The sequence below is a fragment of the Salmo salar genome, chromosome 20 (genome assembly GCF_965601325.2).
Source record: "Salmo salar chromosome 20, fSalSal1, whole genome shotgun sequence".
In the NCBI taxonomy this organism is placed as follows: domain Eukaryota; kingdom Metazoa; phylum Chordata; class Actinopteri; order Salmoniformes; family Salmonidae; genus Salmo; species Salmo salar.
Window position 1 is genome coordinate 50,994,180 of NC_138310.1, and position 14,769 is coordinate 51,008,948.

A 14,769-nucleotide genomic window follows, 5' to 3' on the forward strand; every position below is an offset into this window, starting at 1 on the left:
GCCATATGGTTAGAGTGGGCATAAACTGAGAATAGCATTTTGTCACTTGTAAGTGTTGATTTGCCAGTGTGGTTTCCCTTTGACCCGTGATACTTTATTCTAGCGCCGTACACCATTCTAATTGACTGACACATGTAGCCTGTAGGGTACTATTTTGTTGCCATTTTAGTTTAGTTTATAGTGAGTATTGTGTCAAACACCCAAATAAGATGACCGTTTAGGTACTTCTAGAAATGATATAGTAATAACATTAGCAAAAGCTTTGAGGATGGAAAACAGCAATCACCGTGTCATTTTATTACATCAATTAACAAGTTGACAATCTATTTTTTTTAATCAGTTTGAACAACTCAGAAAATCTGTCTTTTTCCTTGGAATTATGTACAAATGACAAACATCAAACAGCCCCCCCCCCCAAAAAAAATGGAATCTTAATATGACATGATTGCATTTTTTGTGATCTAAAACAAACTTGTACTGGTAAAATAATACTTTCTCTTTGCCTGTACAAAACAATGTAATTCTGACAGCCAGAAACACCCCAATTTAAAAGGTAATCATTTCAGTTAACATGGTCATTATTTACTGAGATAATAAGAAAAGGAGCTGTGATCCATGTGAGCTCCAATGTCAGCTAAACCAAGAGTATATATTCTGCTCCAGAGTTGTCACTGGCACAGTTGAGCCAGACCACATGATGGAAGAGGATAGTGTGTGTTTGTGTCCTAGTCAGTGTGTGTGGGAAAGAGGGTGGGAGTGAACGAAGGGGGGGTAGGGGTATAGACATCCACTTCTCCTGACAAACATAAATTACTTTCATATTTCATTGAGTCTCTAAGAATGTGATTAATTAGAATGTAAACATTTGCATGTATTTTAGGAATATCTGTGAGACAAAAATAATAATTTGTGCTTAATTTTGTCCAATTTGTCACAGGTATGCATCTATTGATCCAATTCCAGGGAATGTAAAGCAAAACAGGGCATTATTAAGGGTCACCATATAGTCAGCTGGTCCAGTCAGTCCAAGGAGAGATCATCCTCTGAGTTCTGAATCTTGTGAAATGTTTCGTTATTTCTCCCATTGAGATGAAGACCGTGACCCATTACTGGTTTGGCATAGAAGGGCATAGTAAAGACAATGTGTTGTTGACAGTCAGGGAAAGTTGAAATCTTGGTTATTCCATGATGCTCTTGTTGACATCATAAGATAACCGTCTCTTCCCACAGGCCTGTGCATGCTGACTGGACGAGGGGAGGCCAAGAGAGGGACTGTAGTTGGCTGCTCGGTGCCCAGTCATATTTTCCTGCAGAGGTGAACAAATGATGACTCTTCTAAAATTTACATGAACTGTAGTCGTGATCTCATTTGCTTGTTATCCGAGTGCCAGTGGAGATAACAGTCAAATGACCATGTCATACTATGACAAATGACCCATAATACATTCAGTAGCATTTGTCATGGTGATAGTATAGCTTTTTAAGTTAAGGCTGTAACATAAGATTAGGCTGTATCATTTCTGCCCCATAACAGGAAACAGAGTAGGCCTATTATCACATTTAACCATGCATTACACCGACTACAGATGTAAATACTCACCGTGTTACACTGGCCCAAATGTAGAGACTGTAGAAGCCGTTCACGGGAAACAGCATTTGCCCTCTTATATTTAAAGCCAAACATCTTGTTGAGGTCATGGAACCCATCAAGTAAGCTACAAGGACAAACAAAGATACGCAAAGTAAATGAATGGAAGAAGTGAGCGCCACAGTTATGAATAACACCACAGCCTATTAAATCATTGTGAATCTATCATTCAACCAATACCAATTCAGAGCATGAAATATGGTCTGATATGCAGTTTATCTCTAGTTGTGGGTTCAAACAGCAGGGTCGTTGTTGGGTGGTGGTGACATTTCATGCTATCTCTGGTGTTATTGTGAAGGTCATCATTTCTTCCACTAGATGGCAATATATATAACAACCATCTCAGAATGCTCCTTATCATTCCAATTTCATGAATTGTAGAACTGTAAAGATTCCAGATTATGCTTCTAACGGACTTAACATCCGAGCTGAGAAGAAACATGAGTCGGAGTTTCTGCTAATACAGGATCAAACTTCCAAATCATTCCCTGAGCTGGATTTTAATAAAATATCATTGTGGTCTCTTGACCCACTTACCCATGATCCTCTGCAGAGCTTTCATGATCCAAGATGCCTCTGAGGAGCTGGCTGAGCATGGGAACAGCATCACAATCATACAGGGGAGTAGACAGTGACGGGAAGGACTCCACAAACACATTGTTCTGAAAGATGGAAATAATGAAAGATGAATATTTTTTTTTTTTATGTATCATTTACAGTCAGTCCCATGGACCATGTATTCCTGGAGATATAGGAAACAGGAATATGCAAGAAGTTGACTCCTGTACTTTTATAGTCACTTCTGAGGAAAGATTTAAAGGCCTACCACATTTTGCTTGGCAGAGAATCTGCCCCTTGTCTTCTCCACAGCATTTGTGGGCCACCACTGTCCTCTTGTGTCTTGCCCCTCTCCCTCTGAATCCTTTGGGAAGGCTGTCCAGGCGTCCTCTGATTGTTGGAATGAGCCGTCTGTCCAACCTGAGGTCCAATGGGTAGACTCGTTGGTGATGGAATGGTTTTCAAGTGCTGCATGGGAACATTAAGAGGGCATCAGAAATGTAACGTTAGACACTAGCTAGTTTCTATTGATTCTATATGATCTGTATTCCATGCACTGAGTCGACCTTAAAGTGCAGGGACTTGGTTTATGCTCCAAATAGACAGCTAGTTCGCATACCGTCCTCATTCAAATGACCTGAATGGGCAACAAATAAAGTACTTTGTTTGGTAGCTGACCCGTTTTTCTTTTCTATAACCTGTTTTTGAAACTTTGTGGAGTGTCATTAATTAAACACCTGATTTATACACCTTGGTTAAAAGCCCATGCAAGTGCCACTGCTTTAACTGACATATGACAACAACGATTATAATTATTTTATTGCTATTAGACACTAATGATTAGGAGTTTTGTCTTTGAGATTACATGGGGATGGAACGTTTGGATGGATGGGCGGTCACCCTGCGTGGTCCAAATCGCGGAGGAGCTGCCTGCCTGGGTCTCTGTCTCTTTAAACATGGAGCCCCATGTCCTGAGGCTAAGACGGCTTACATCTCAAAGCCGACAGCACTAGCACTACATTCCCGGCAGCGCTTTAAATAATTAATACCTTCACATGAGTTTGGGAGAGGGCCCTCAAGAATCCAGGTCAGTCCTGACTAACTGATTAGTAACGGGAGAAACGCGTCTACATGCCCTGGCTGCCGCATGGTACAAACCACAACAAAGAGAGTTACCACTACTGTTCACATTACTGCTGCCTCTGTTACATTTGCATAATCTAACTGGAGCATGTGATAGTCATTAGAAGTTTCTGTTGCGTGTGTGTTGTGTCTGGATGTCTTTAACATGGCTCAAAGCACATTTCTGAGGTGCGGTAAGCTAGGGACTTACCAACACTCTCACTTTTCCCAGAAGGCACTAGGGGTGATGCAGTGAAGCGGTCGTCCCAGGGCGGCTGCTCCTCTGCCTGCATGAAAAGCCCAAAGTCATCCTCCGCCTCCGGCCCCCCATCCAGGAACCCCTCGTCGGCGGCCACCTTGCTCTCGTCCCAACCCCTCTTCCACTCCTGCTCCCCTGGGCTCCGTAGCAGAGGCACCAGAGCCCCACCTCCAGCGTCTGTCTGCCCCCCATTTGGAGCAGGGAGGCCTGTTGCCATGGCTCCTGAGGAGGCCGGATTAGGCGGCGAGTGTGTGACAGAGGTAGCAGGGCCAGCAGCAGCAGAGGCTCGTAAAATGGAATTAAACTGCCCAGTCCCTGCCTCGCTCCACCCCCCCTCCTCCTCCTACGTCCTCAGTCAGGGTAGCTGGTAAATCTGAAAAACACCTCTCTTCCGTCCTACATGTCTCCTCGGACTCATGCTCCTCCGTTGCCCAGTGAGGCCCTCGCTCAGTTCTCTGGGATGTGATGTCTCCCCCTACCAGCCTGGCCTCATCGTCTGTGCTCCTGACCTCAGGCAGTATCTCTCCATGCTCCACACAGAGTTCCCTAATTTCTGATGCTGTTGACTGGATCCCCTCCTCTCCCTCACAGAGGCCATGCACATATTTCTGTAATACTTCTTTATCCACTGCCACAGGATATTTTTCTTCTGGCAGACATTTCACACAAAGCTTATTGTATTGACTATCTGATTTCCTTTCCTGATTTATCTGACCATAGCCAGTCTCATCAGTAGCAGTTGAAATGCTGCCCCCTGCTGGGCTGGGTAGTTGAATGGAGCAGGCTTTGAGGCAGCCTCTCTCAGAGCAGCAGTGTCTCTCTGAGGTTTGAACATCGATCCACCTGTTGGGCAGCTCCCCCTCAGCTATCCCCCCTAGACTCTCAGAATCACACTCTGCGGACTTGATATGATCCACAAACCCAATCACAGCACCCACCATGCCATCAAAGTCTTCCACATGTCTCATGATACCACTGGCTACATCCTTGCCTCCAGTATGCATGTCTGTATCACATAGTTTGTCCTGGAAGTGCTCCTTGTTCAGGGAGGTTTCAGGATGCAGCTCCTCCTGTGCGTGTGGGCTGTCTGGCTTTCCCCGGTCCCCAACGTCACTGCTGCAGTTTTCTGGGTCAGCATTGTCTGGAGGCAGGGAGGAGTCACAGGGCTTTGACCGGGTGAGACCAGTCCCATCCTTCACTTTGTCTTTAATCCCCTCCACAACGCGGCTCGACCGATCCTGCTCACATACAGAAGCAGCTTCCCTCTGACCCCCGCTGCTCCCCTGTCCTCCTCGCCGCCCGTGATACTGGGTGCAGGTCTTGGTCTGAGCGTGACTGCATTTGGGGCTTCTAGTACTCCCTCGGTCTTGTTTTCCACTCGGAGTGTCCTGACCAGTTGTGGGAAACTCCCCTTTGTCCCTGCTTTCCTGGCTCCCTTCCAGGGTGCGCTCGCCAGAATCCTCCGTGCTCTGGAGTGTTCTCCCCTGGATGGGAACCACAGGCTTGCAGGACGTCCTCCACCTCCGGGCTGACCTCGATTTGACTTGGTACAATTCTGAGGCCCCTCCCATATCCCGCACCCCCATTTTCCCAACCATGGAGGAGTCCCTGACCCCTCCCACTTTATCCGTCAGCCAGCTGCCCACCAGCGTGGAGGGGTACTGAGGGGCCAGACCTTGAGTGCAGGGCCTTGGGCTGCCCGTGGAGTAGAGGCACCTTCCACCCTCCGTCTTGAGGAACAGACGTGTCTGAGTTTGACCACCTCCCTCAGAGGCCTTCAATGTTGCCACAGTCACCAGTGCCCCCAGGCCTGTCTGTCTAGGGTTGGAGGCATAGTTGGAGTCCAGCGGTAGTCCCAGACCATAACCCAGCCTGCCCCACTGTCCCACTGGGTAGACATCTGCAGGCCTGGGGCACGTTCCTTGAGACCTGGGGGAAGGTGCTGCCCTCCTGCGGTTCTTGGAGCACGCAGCCCAGGCCCGAAGGCCCTTGACTAAGGGCATGTCCCCAAGCTCCAAGCGTCCTGTGAAGGGAAGATAGCTTCTTTGGCACTTCTGCAGCACCTCCCTGGGGGAGCCAGACATCTCCAGGCATGGGTAGTTGTTGTTATTGTTCTGCTGGATCATTGTTGCAGCCTTCAGATGATTAAGATAGTATCAAAAATATTAGCTAATGTGCAATCTTCAAACTTCTATGTACCAAGGAGGCTTCAACGACTTAAGAATAGACACTCAAAGTAATGATGCGCCGTGTATATCGGGAGTAATATTCAGTGACAGTGCCGTCAACATTGTTCTCCATCCGGATACACAGCTTCAGAGTATTTCTGTCAGGCATGTAACACCAGTTCAGACTAAATAAAACAACCTAGGAGGAGAAACAAACATTTGATCAGAGATGTATCATTGAAGACATTTATGCAATACATCATTTCATTTTTTTTGTAAAGGACGTTACTGTACAAACACTCTCAAAATCAAATGAAGCTACAAATCAATATCTGCAAGAGCCCACAAGAGAGATTGAATGGCTGGCACTGTGTGAACCATGTAGCGATCCTCACACAATATTTACTACCTATTTTGATTGGTGTTTTGGGGCTCAATCAAATGTCGTATTTTATGTGTTCAAGTTAAAATATAGATATTTTAGAGAGCCTCATTTTAAACCATAAACAGCTTACATTTGTTAACATAAACTGTATAGTTATAGTGGACATTATCATGATATATTATTATCAGTGATAGGTTCTTGACCAAACACTGTTATTCATATAGGCCGTGGTTGATAGGGCACAGTAGGCTATATAGGTGATGCATGTATGATTAGCCCATAACCAGAGTTTTAATCGGCTACGCTGCGCAAACGGGCATTCAACATGTATCAATTGCTTTAAAGCCTACCAGTATGAATATTTAATAAGGACGGTGGCTATAGACAATACAAATCATCAGGGTATCCAAAACAGTCGCAATATGTTTTTATTTTAAAAGGACGCTGTTAATATAGCCACCACAACTTAACATCATCCTTGCTTGCTTCTCTTACCTTATCATACTCAGATTCTCAGAGCTAGAGGTTGCCAGACGTGTAATTGCCGTTGCGTGTTGTTTGCTAAACCTTAACCTTCATTTGATCGGTCTTGTAGGATCATTTTATGCGTCTCCCACGAACACGACTCCCTGAACATCGGCCGACGAGGGTTTACATAATCTACTATAATTCATTTAGAGGTAGGAAAGGTCCACTCTGCCTGCATCGAAGTTAAAAGAATGTTTTTAAAATGAAATCAACATTTTCTGTGAGTCGCTTTGATCAGCTTATTCAAGCCAGCCAGCAGCTGCGTCCTTACCGCAGTAGACTACAGTACGTGCGTCCAGCAACCAGAATGTCGGCGGCAAGATACTTGCATCCCACTCACACACGTAGCCTAAGCATCATCGCTGTAGCCCATTCTTGAGGTGGGCTGCGTTCACGTGCTAGTCGGAAATAATGTAGTATCATGTATACCTATAACCAGTTAGCAAACCGGAAACTCGGAAAAGTTCGACTATCAAACTGATGGTAGTTATACACGTGCTGCGTTTCAACCAGTTAGGAGGTTGGAAATGTCCGAGTTTCCTTGTACCGACGAGCACTTGAACGCGGCATAAAATCGAGTAGACAATAGCGACAGGTGACGATGGTTACAATTACACCTATTGCGTAGACTAGACTAGAATATGATTGTACATAAGCACACGGTACTGCATTATGATGTATGCCTATGCACTAATGACTAATGTGCCATGTTGGCTCCAGAGTGGTGCATTGGTCTAAGGCACTGCATCTCAGTGCAAGAGGTGTCACTACAGTCCCTGGTTCAAATCCAGGCTGAATCACATCTGTCTGTGATTGGGAGTCACATAAGGTAGCGCAAAATTGGCCTAGTTTGGCCAGGGTAAGCCGTTGTTGTAAATAAGAATTTGTTCTTAACTGACTTGCCTAGTTAAATAAAGATAAAATGAAAAATTGATTTCAAAATGCTGTTTTGGGATAAGTAGGCCACTGAGTGTACAATACATTATGAACACCAGCTCATTCCATGACATAGACAACCAGGTAAATCCAGGTCAAAGCTATGATCCCTTATTGATGTCACTTGTTAAATCCGATCTAATCAGTGTAGCTGAAGGGGAGGAGACAGGTTAATGAAGGATTTTCAAGCCTTGAGACAATTGAGACGTGGATTGTGTATGTGTGCCATTCAGAGGGTGAATGGGCAAGACAAAATATTTAATTGCCTTTGAACCGGTATGGGAGTAGGTGCCAGGATCACCGGTTTGTGTCAAAAACCACAACGCTGCTGAGTTTTTCATGCTCAACAGTTTCCCTTGTGTATCAAGAATTGTCCACCACCCAAAGGACATCCAGCCAACTTGCCACAACTGTGGGAAGCATTGGAGTCAACATGCACCAGAATCCCTGTGGAACACTTTCGACACCTTAGAGTCCATTCCCTAACGAATTGAGGTTGATCTGAGGGCAAAAGTGGGGGTGCAACTCGATATTAGGAAGGTGTTCTTAATGTTTGATACGCTCAGTGTAAGCAGATGAACACGACTCCCTGAGCATCGGTCGAGCATGTTGCCAGCAAAATATTGCATTTTAAATAAGATATCACTCAAGCTGTGAGGCTATACTGTAAATCACAACATTTGTATGAACCTTAACTGATCAAATTAATGAATGTGGTCAAAATGATCAATTGCATATTAGGGTTATACAGTACATGTACCTAGAAGTGAAGTGGTATGGTAAGGTCAACTTGACAACCTGAACCTTCACTAGGTTGGATAACAGTCTATGGGATTTTCTCATTTGGGCAAAAGACTTTCCTCTGTCCTCTCTCCCACGTCCTCTCTGCTACTTGACCCAGAAAGCGATAAGTGGTTGAGGGATCGAGGAGTGTGTCAATCATAGAGATGGAAAGAGGCCTCGTCATTGTAACCTTGCCATTATGGAGTTTGTGACATCTCCATTTTGAAGTAATCAATTTTCATCTTCACTATTGGCTGATCCCTCCTGATGACCCGGTCGGACATAACTCCAACAGGGTCACTAGGAGGGATCAGCCAATAAAGTTGGAAATCCCACCCAGTTGACTACATTAAAATGGTGGAAGCCCTCAATTGCATATGCCTATGCTAATTCAGTAACATTGGGAAGTATTCAGACCCCTTGACTTTTTCCACATTTTGTTAGGTTACAGTATTCAATTGTTTTTTCCCCTCATCAATCTACACACAATACCCCATAATGACAAAGCAAAAACAGGTTTTTATAAATGTTTACAAATGTATAAAATAAAATAAACTACAATATCACGTTTACATAAGTATTCAGACCCTTTACTCAGTACTTTGTTGAAGCATCTTTGGCAGCGATTACAGCCTTGAGTCTTCTTGGGTATGACGCTACAAGCTTGACACACCTGTATTTGGGGAGTTTCTCCCATTCTTCTTTGCAGATCTTCTCAAGCTCTGTCAGGTTGGATGTGGAGCATTGCTGCACAGCTATTTTCAGGTCTCTCCAGAAATTTATGATAGGGTTTCCGGGCTCTGGCTGGGCCACTCAAGTACATTCAGAGACTTGTTCCTGAAGCCACTCCTGCGTTGTCTTGGCTGTGTGCTTAAGGTTGTTGGAAGTTGAACCTTCGCCCCAGTCTGAGGTCCTGAGCACTCTGGAGCTGGTTTTTATCAAGGATATCTCTGTACATTGCTCCATTTATCTATGCCTCAATCATGACTAGTCTCCCAGTCCCTGCTGCTGAAAAACAACATCCCCACAGTATGATGCTGCCACCACCATGCTTCACCATAGGGAGGGTGCCAGGTTACCTCCAGATGTGACGCTTGGCATTCAGGCCAAAGAGTTCAATCTTGGTTTCATTAGACCAGAGAATCTTGTTTCTCATGGTCTGAGAGTCTTTAGGTGCCTTTTGGCAAAACTCCAAGTGGGCTGTCATGTGCCTTTTTACTAAGGAGTGGCTTCTGTCTGGCCACTCTACCATAAAGGCCTAATTGGTGGAGTGCTGCTGAGATGGTTGTCCTTTTGGAAGGTTCTTCCATCTCCACAGAGGGACTCTAGAGCTCTGTCAGAGTGACCATTGGGTTCTTGGTCACCTCCCTGACCAAGGCCCTTCTCCCCCGATTGCTCAGTTTGGCAGGGCGGCCAGCTTTAGGAAGAGTCTTGGTGGTTCTAAACTTCTTCCATTTAAGAATGATAGAGGCCACTCTGTTCTTGGGACCTTCAATGCTGCAGAAATGTTTGGTACCCTTTCCCAGATCCGTGCCTGGTCACAATCCTGTCTCTGAACTCTACGGACAATTCCTTCAACCTCATGGCTTGGTTTTTGCTCTGACATGCACTGTCAACTGTGGGACCTTATATAGACAGGTGTGTGCCTTTCCAAATCATGTCCGATCAATTTAATTTACCACAGGTGGACTCCAATCAAGTTGTAGAAATGTCTCAATGATGATCAATGGAAACAGTATGCAGCTGAGCTCAATTTCGAGACTCATAGCAAAGGGTCTGAAAACTTAAGTAAATAAGGTATTTCTGGTTTTTGTTTTTAATACATTTGCACACATTTCTAAAAACCTATTTTAGCTTTGTCATTATGGGGTATTGTGTGTAGATAACTGAAGAAATTGTTTTATTTAATACATTTTAGAATAAGGCTGTAATGTAACAAAATGTGAAAAAAGTCAAGACGTTTGAATACTTTCCCGAAGGCACTATACGGCCTTTTGGCCACCAGAGGCCTCTATAATTCTCTATGGTGTCAATTCGTTAGTAGACAAGTAGAATTGTCCTCCCCTCATCAATAGCCACCTTTCATCAGGATACTCAGGTGTATCCTACCATGGAAGCGTTTTGAAGTCTGCCACACCCCATTTGAATCAGCTTTTGTTTTGTTGAGAGGAGAAAAACATACGGTACACAAGTTTAAAAACAATATGCTACTTATTGTTTTATCTATAAAATGTATTGAACAACTAACTTCATTTGTTTTGATCACTTTGCACATTTATTTGGGGATCCAGACCTGTAAATGTAATTTGCCTAATGACACTTTAGTGGAGACAACCTGGACTCAGGTGTAGACGTAACATAGTAAATGTAAATCCGGGACACTCCAATGAGTATGATATGTTACATTTTGTATGGTATGTATTCATTGTGGATGTCCATCATCCATTCCGTATAATATGTTACGAATTACAATTTGTATAATACGTTACGAATTGCAGTTTGTAAAATATATTACCAATTGCAGTTCGTACAATATGTTATGAATTTGAAAAACATCTGATACACTTCATGGCCAAAGTATGTGGACACTTGCTCATTGAACATCTCATTCCAAAATCGTGGGGATTAATATGGAGTTGGTCCGCCGTTGATGCAATAACAGCCTCCACTCTTCTGGGAAGGCTTTCCACTAGATGTTGGAACATTGCTGCGGAGACTTGCTTCCATTCAGTCACAAGAGCATTACTGAGGTCTGGCACTGATGTTGGGTGATTAGGCCTGGCTCGTAGTCGTCGTTCCAATTTATCACAAAGGTGTTCAATGAAGTTGAGGTCAGGGCTTTCTGCAGGCCAGTCAAGTTCTTCCACACTGATCTCGACAAACCATTTCTGTATGGACCTCACTTTGTGCACGGGGGCATTGTCGTGCTGAAACAGGAACGGGCCTTCCCCAAACTGTTGCCACAAAGTTGGAACCACAGAATCATCTAGAATGTCATTGTATGCTGTAGCATCAAGATTCATCCGTCGGACTGCCAGATGGTGAAGCGTGATTCATCACTCCAAAGAACAGGTTTCCACTGCTCCAGAGTCCAATGGCGGCGAGCTTTACACCACTCCAGTCGACGCTTGGAATTGAGCATGGTTATCGTAGGCTTGTGTGTGGCTGCTCGGCCATGGAAACCCATTTCACAAAGCACCCAACGAACAGTTATTGCGCTGATGTTGCTTTCAGAGGCAGGTTGGAACTCGGTAGTGAGTTTTGCAACCGAGGACAGACGATTTTTACATGCTACGCGCTTCAGCACTCGGTGGTCCTGTTCTGTGACCTTGTGTGGCCTATTACTTTGTGGATGATGCCAATGTTGCTCCTAGATATTTCATCTTCACCATAACAGCCCTTATGGTGGCATCCTATGACTGTGCCACGTTGAAAGTCACTGAACTCTTTAGTATGGGTCATTCTCCTGCCAATGTTTACTATGGAGATGGCATGGTTGTGTTCCCTATTTTATACACCTGTCAGCAACGGGTGTGGCTGAAATAGCCGAATCAACTAATTTGAAGGGATATCCACATACTTTTTGCCATGTAGTGTATCTTACAAATTCCAATTTGTTGTGGCTAATGTAAGCTAAGTGGCTAGGGGTTAGCGGTTAAGGTTAGGGTTAAGGTTCTTCAAGCATGTTTAGACATGTACCTCATCAAGCTAGTGTTATCAGTGACAGCACCAGTGGAGACTAGGACTCTTCTAGGAATAGGACTATTCCCAGGAGAATGTACCATTCACCTTAACCCAGACGCAACTCCTGTGGAATACCCACCGAGAAAGATTTCCCTTGCTCTCTGCACCCGTCTGAAGAAAGAGTTGGAGAGCATGGAGCATTCTGACATCATCACCAAGGTTACAGAACTGGCAGATTTGATGGTGGAGAAACCGTGCACAGGCAAGCTCAGAGTCTCCACCCAGAGACTTGAACAAGGACATCAAACGCCCCCACTACCCCTTACCGACGCTACATGACATCACACACAAGCTAGCGGGAGCACACTACTTCAGTGTCATGGATGCCAGATCAGGATACTGTGCTATCAAGCTCACAGAAGACTCATCCAAGCTCACAACGTTCAACACACCATTCAGCGAAAGATCGACGAGACGTACGAAGGCCTCGATGGAGTCGTGGCGATTGTTGATGAAATCCTCATCTATGGTCGAACCAAAGAGGGACACGACAGAAATCTCCACGTAATGCTGCAAAGGTCCCGCGAGAGGGGAGCATAGCTCAAAACTGTGAAGAGCACAGTCGGCACCACCGAGGTCAGCTACTTCGGACATCGTCTCACAGTGGATGGGATCAAATCAGATCCACAGAAGATCTCAGCTGTGAAGGAGATTGAGCTACCAAAGAACTGCGCAGTGCTGGAAACAGTGTTAACTATTAACTACTTGCCCACAGCCTCTCCGACGCCAACGCACAGCTCCGTCAAATGCTTAAGCAGTCCAGTGAGTTACTCTGGGACAAGCAACATGACATTGATTTCCAGAAAGTGAAAGACTTGATCACGAGAGAACCAGAACCAATCCTTGCCTACTACGACCCCAACAAAGTGCTCAGACTCCAAGTGGACGCGTCAAAGTATGGACTAAGTGCATTTCTACTGCAAGAAGGAAAGCCCAATGGCTATGCTTCCAAATCTCTCACAGACTGTGAAATCAACTATGCTCAAATGTAAAAGGAGCTGCACTCTATTCTGTTCTGATTTAAGTAGGCTTGGGAGATATCCAGATTGTCATACCTTCATACCAACCTTGTGCCATACCAAGATATTCGGTAATACCGGCACTGAACACAAGGGGCGCTACTATCTAACCCCACTGAGTCTCTGTAATCCGAAAGGTTAGCAATGCTAACAAGTACATGCAAACCCCATAGAGAATGCTAACTAAATGCTAACGAGCGCATTGCGAATCTTTTATACAGTTGGTGAACCTTAAGTATTTGCCAGACAGACAACCTATCTCATAATATTTTACCAGTAACTAAAGAATGCTACTCACAGTTTGCTGCACACACAAACAAATATTAGACAGCAAGGCTCTTGGTCCTGGGGTGGCAGGTAGCCTAGTGGTTAGAGCGATGGGCCAGTAACCGAAAGGTTGCTAGATTGAATCCCCAAGCTGACAAGGTAAAAATCTGTCGTTTTGTCCCTGAACAAGGCAGTTAACCCACTATTCCTAGGCCGTCATTGTAAATAACAATTTGTTCTTAAAGCCACTTAGCTAGATAGCTAATTAGCAAACCAATTGCAGAGCATTTAGCACATTTTAGTCAGTTAACTTAAGTCAGTTATCAGTTACTTGGCAAACATTTAGTTGTGATTTCCATATAGTAACTAGATCACCTGACACGTACTGCACAACAGTGAGTGACTCACAAGGCTCCAGTCTCTCATTGTTGTGTGCTTGTTAACAAACACCACTTGACTGAGGACTACAGAAAAGCTTCATAAAGAAAGATTGTGACAGGTGAAGAGATTTTCTTTATCTCCTAACGTATTGCAGAAGTTGACTGCAGATATTTACCTAAAAGGTTTAAACGGTATTGACGGTATTGAAAAAACATCCTGTGTCTATTTCCAAATACCCCGGTATACGGTATACCACCCAACCCTAGACGTAAGTGTTTCCATTAGTATGTCTATGGATGACAAGCCATTGTGGAATCCGACCACAAATCCGACCACAAACCCCAAACCCGCAATAACGAGGAAACTGCTAGCAGCAGCCCCACCAAGGCTACAGAGAATGATCCTTCAAGTACGACTTCATAATCATTCACAGTCTAGGCAAAGACATGCCTGTAGCATGCCTGTAGAAGTTTCTTACCTACAAGGACAGCAGCCTCAGTGAAGGCATGGGCATGTAGATGCACGCTATGTACAGGAACTTACCTGTTAGTGACACAAAACTGAAGGAGATCCGAGCAGAAACAGAAAAGGACATACAACTCACACAGCTGAGGAAAGTCATACAGGATGGATGGCCTGAGAGGAGAAAATTCCCTCAGAGCATCTTACAGTTCTGGAACCATTGTGATGAACTGTCACAGATCAATGGAATTGTTTTCAAGGGAGAGAAAATCATCATTCCTGCCACTCTCAGAGAAGAGATGTTGGTGAAGATCCATGCTGGACACATGGGCATGGAAAAGTGCAAACAGAGACCACGGGATATTTTGTTTTGGCCTGGAATGTGCAAACAAATAGAGGACATTGTTGGAAAATTCCCAACCTGTCTTCAATGATGTCCCTCAAACAACAAAGAGCCCATGATACCTCACCGTATCCCAGACAGATCCTGGCAGGTCATGGCAACTGTC

The 14,769-nt window shown here is 44.6% G+C and overlaps 2 protein-coding genes across 2 annotated transcripts; both read right to left on the reverse strand.

Moving 5' to 3' along the window:
- Nucleotides 1-273: 273 nt before the first annotated feature.
- Nucleotides 274-3,804, reverse strand: LOC106580740 (uncharacterized). Its single transcript, XM_014162100.3, has 5 exons — nt 3,540-3,804; nt 2,475-2,674; nt 2,186-2,310; nt 1,601-1,715; nt 274-1,307 (listed from the first exon to the last, which is right to left on the reverse strand). Exons 1-5 carry the CDS (start codon nt 3,802-3,804, stop codon nt 1,179-1,181), a joined length of 834 nt encoding a protein of 277 aa, XP_014017575.3. The 3' UTR covers nt 274-1,178.
- An 82-nt stretch (nt 3,805-3,886) lies between these two features.
- Nucleotides 3,887-7,508, reverse strand: LOC145862426 (uncharacterized). The gene is made up of 2 exons (XM_082966491.1): nt 6,636-7,508; nt 3,887-5,954 (listed from the first exon to the last, which is right to left on the reverse strand). Exon 2 carries the CDS (start codon nt 5,711-5,713, stop codon nt 3,887-3,889), a length of 1,827 nt encoding a protein of 608 aa, XP_082822617.1. The 5' UTR covers nt 5,714-5,954; nt 6,636-7,508.
- Nucleotides 7,509-14,769: the final 7,261 nt, after the last annotated feature.

Excerpts from the sequence above, each read along its gene's own strand:
- LOC106580740 (XM_014162100.3), bottom strand. The coding sequence starts at position 3,804 with ATGGCAACAGGCCTCCCTGCTCCAAATGGGGGGCAGACAGACGCTGGA. Across the intron at positions 2,675-3,539 it reads TGGGAAAAGTGAGAGTGTTG|CACTTGAAAACCATTCCATC; the intron begins GTAAGTCCCTAG and ends GTTCCCATGCAG. Across the intron at positions 2,311-2,474 it reads TCTCTGCCAAGCAAAATGTG|AACAATGTGTTTGTGGAGTC; the intron begins GTAGGCCTTTAA and ends TCCATCTTTCAG.
- LOC145862426 (XM_082966491.1), bottom strand. The coding sequence starts at position 5,713 with ATGATCCAGCAGAACAATAACAACAACTACCCATGCCTGGAGATGTCT.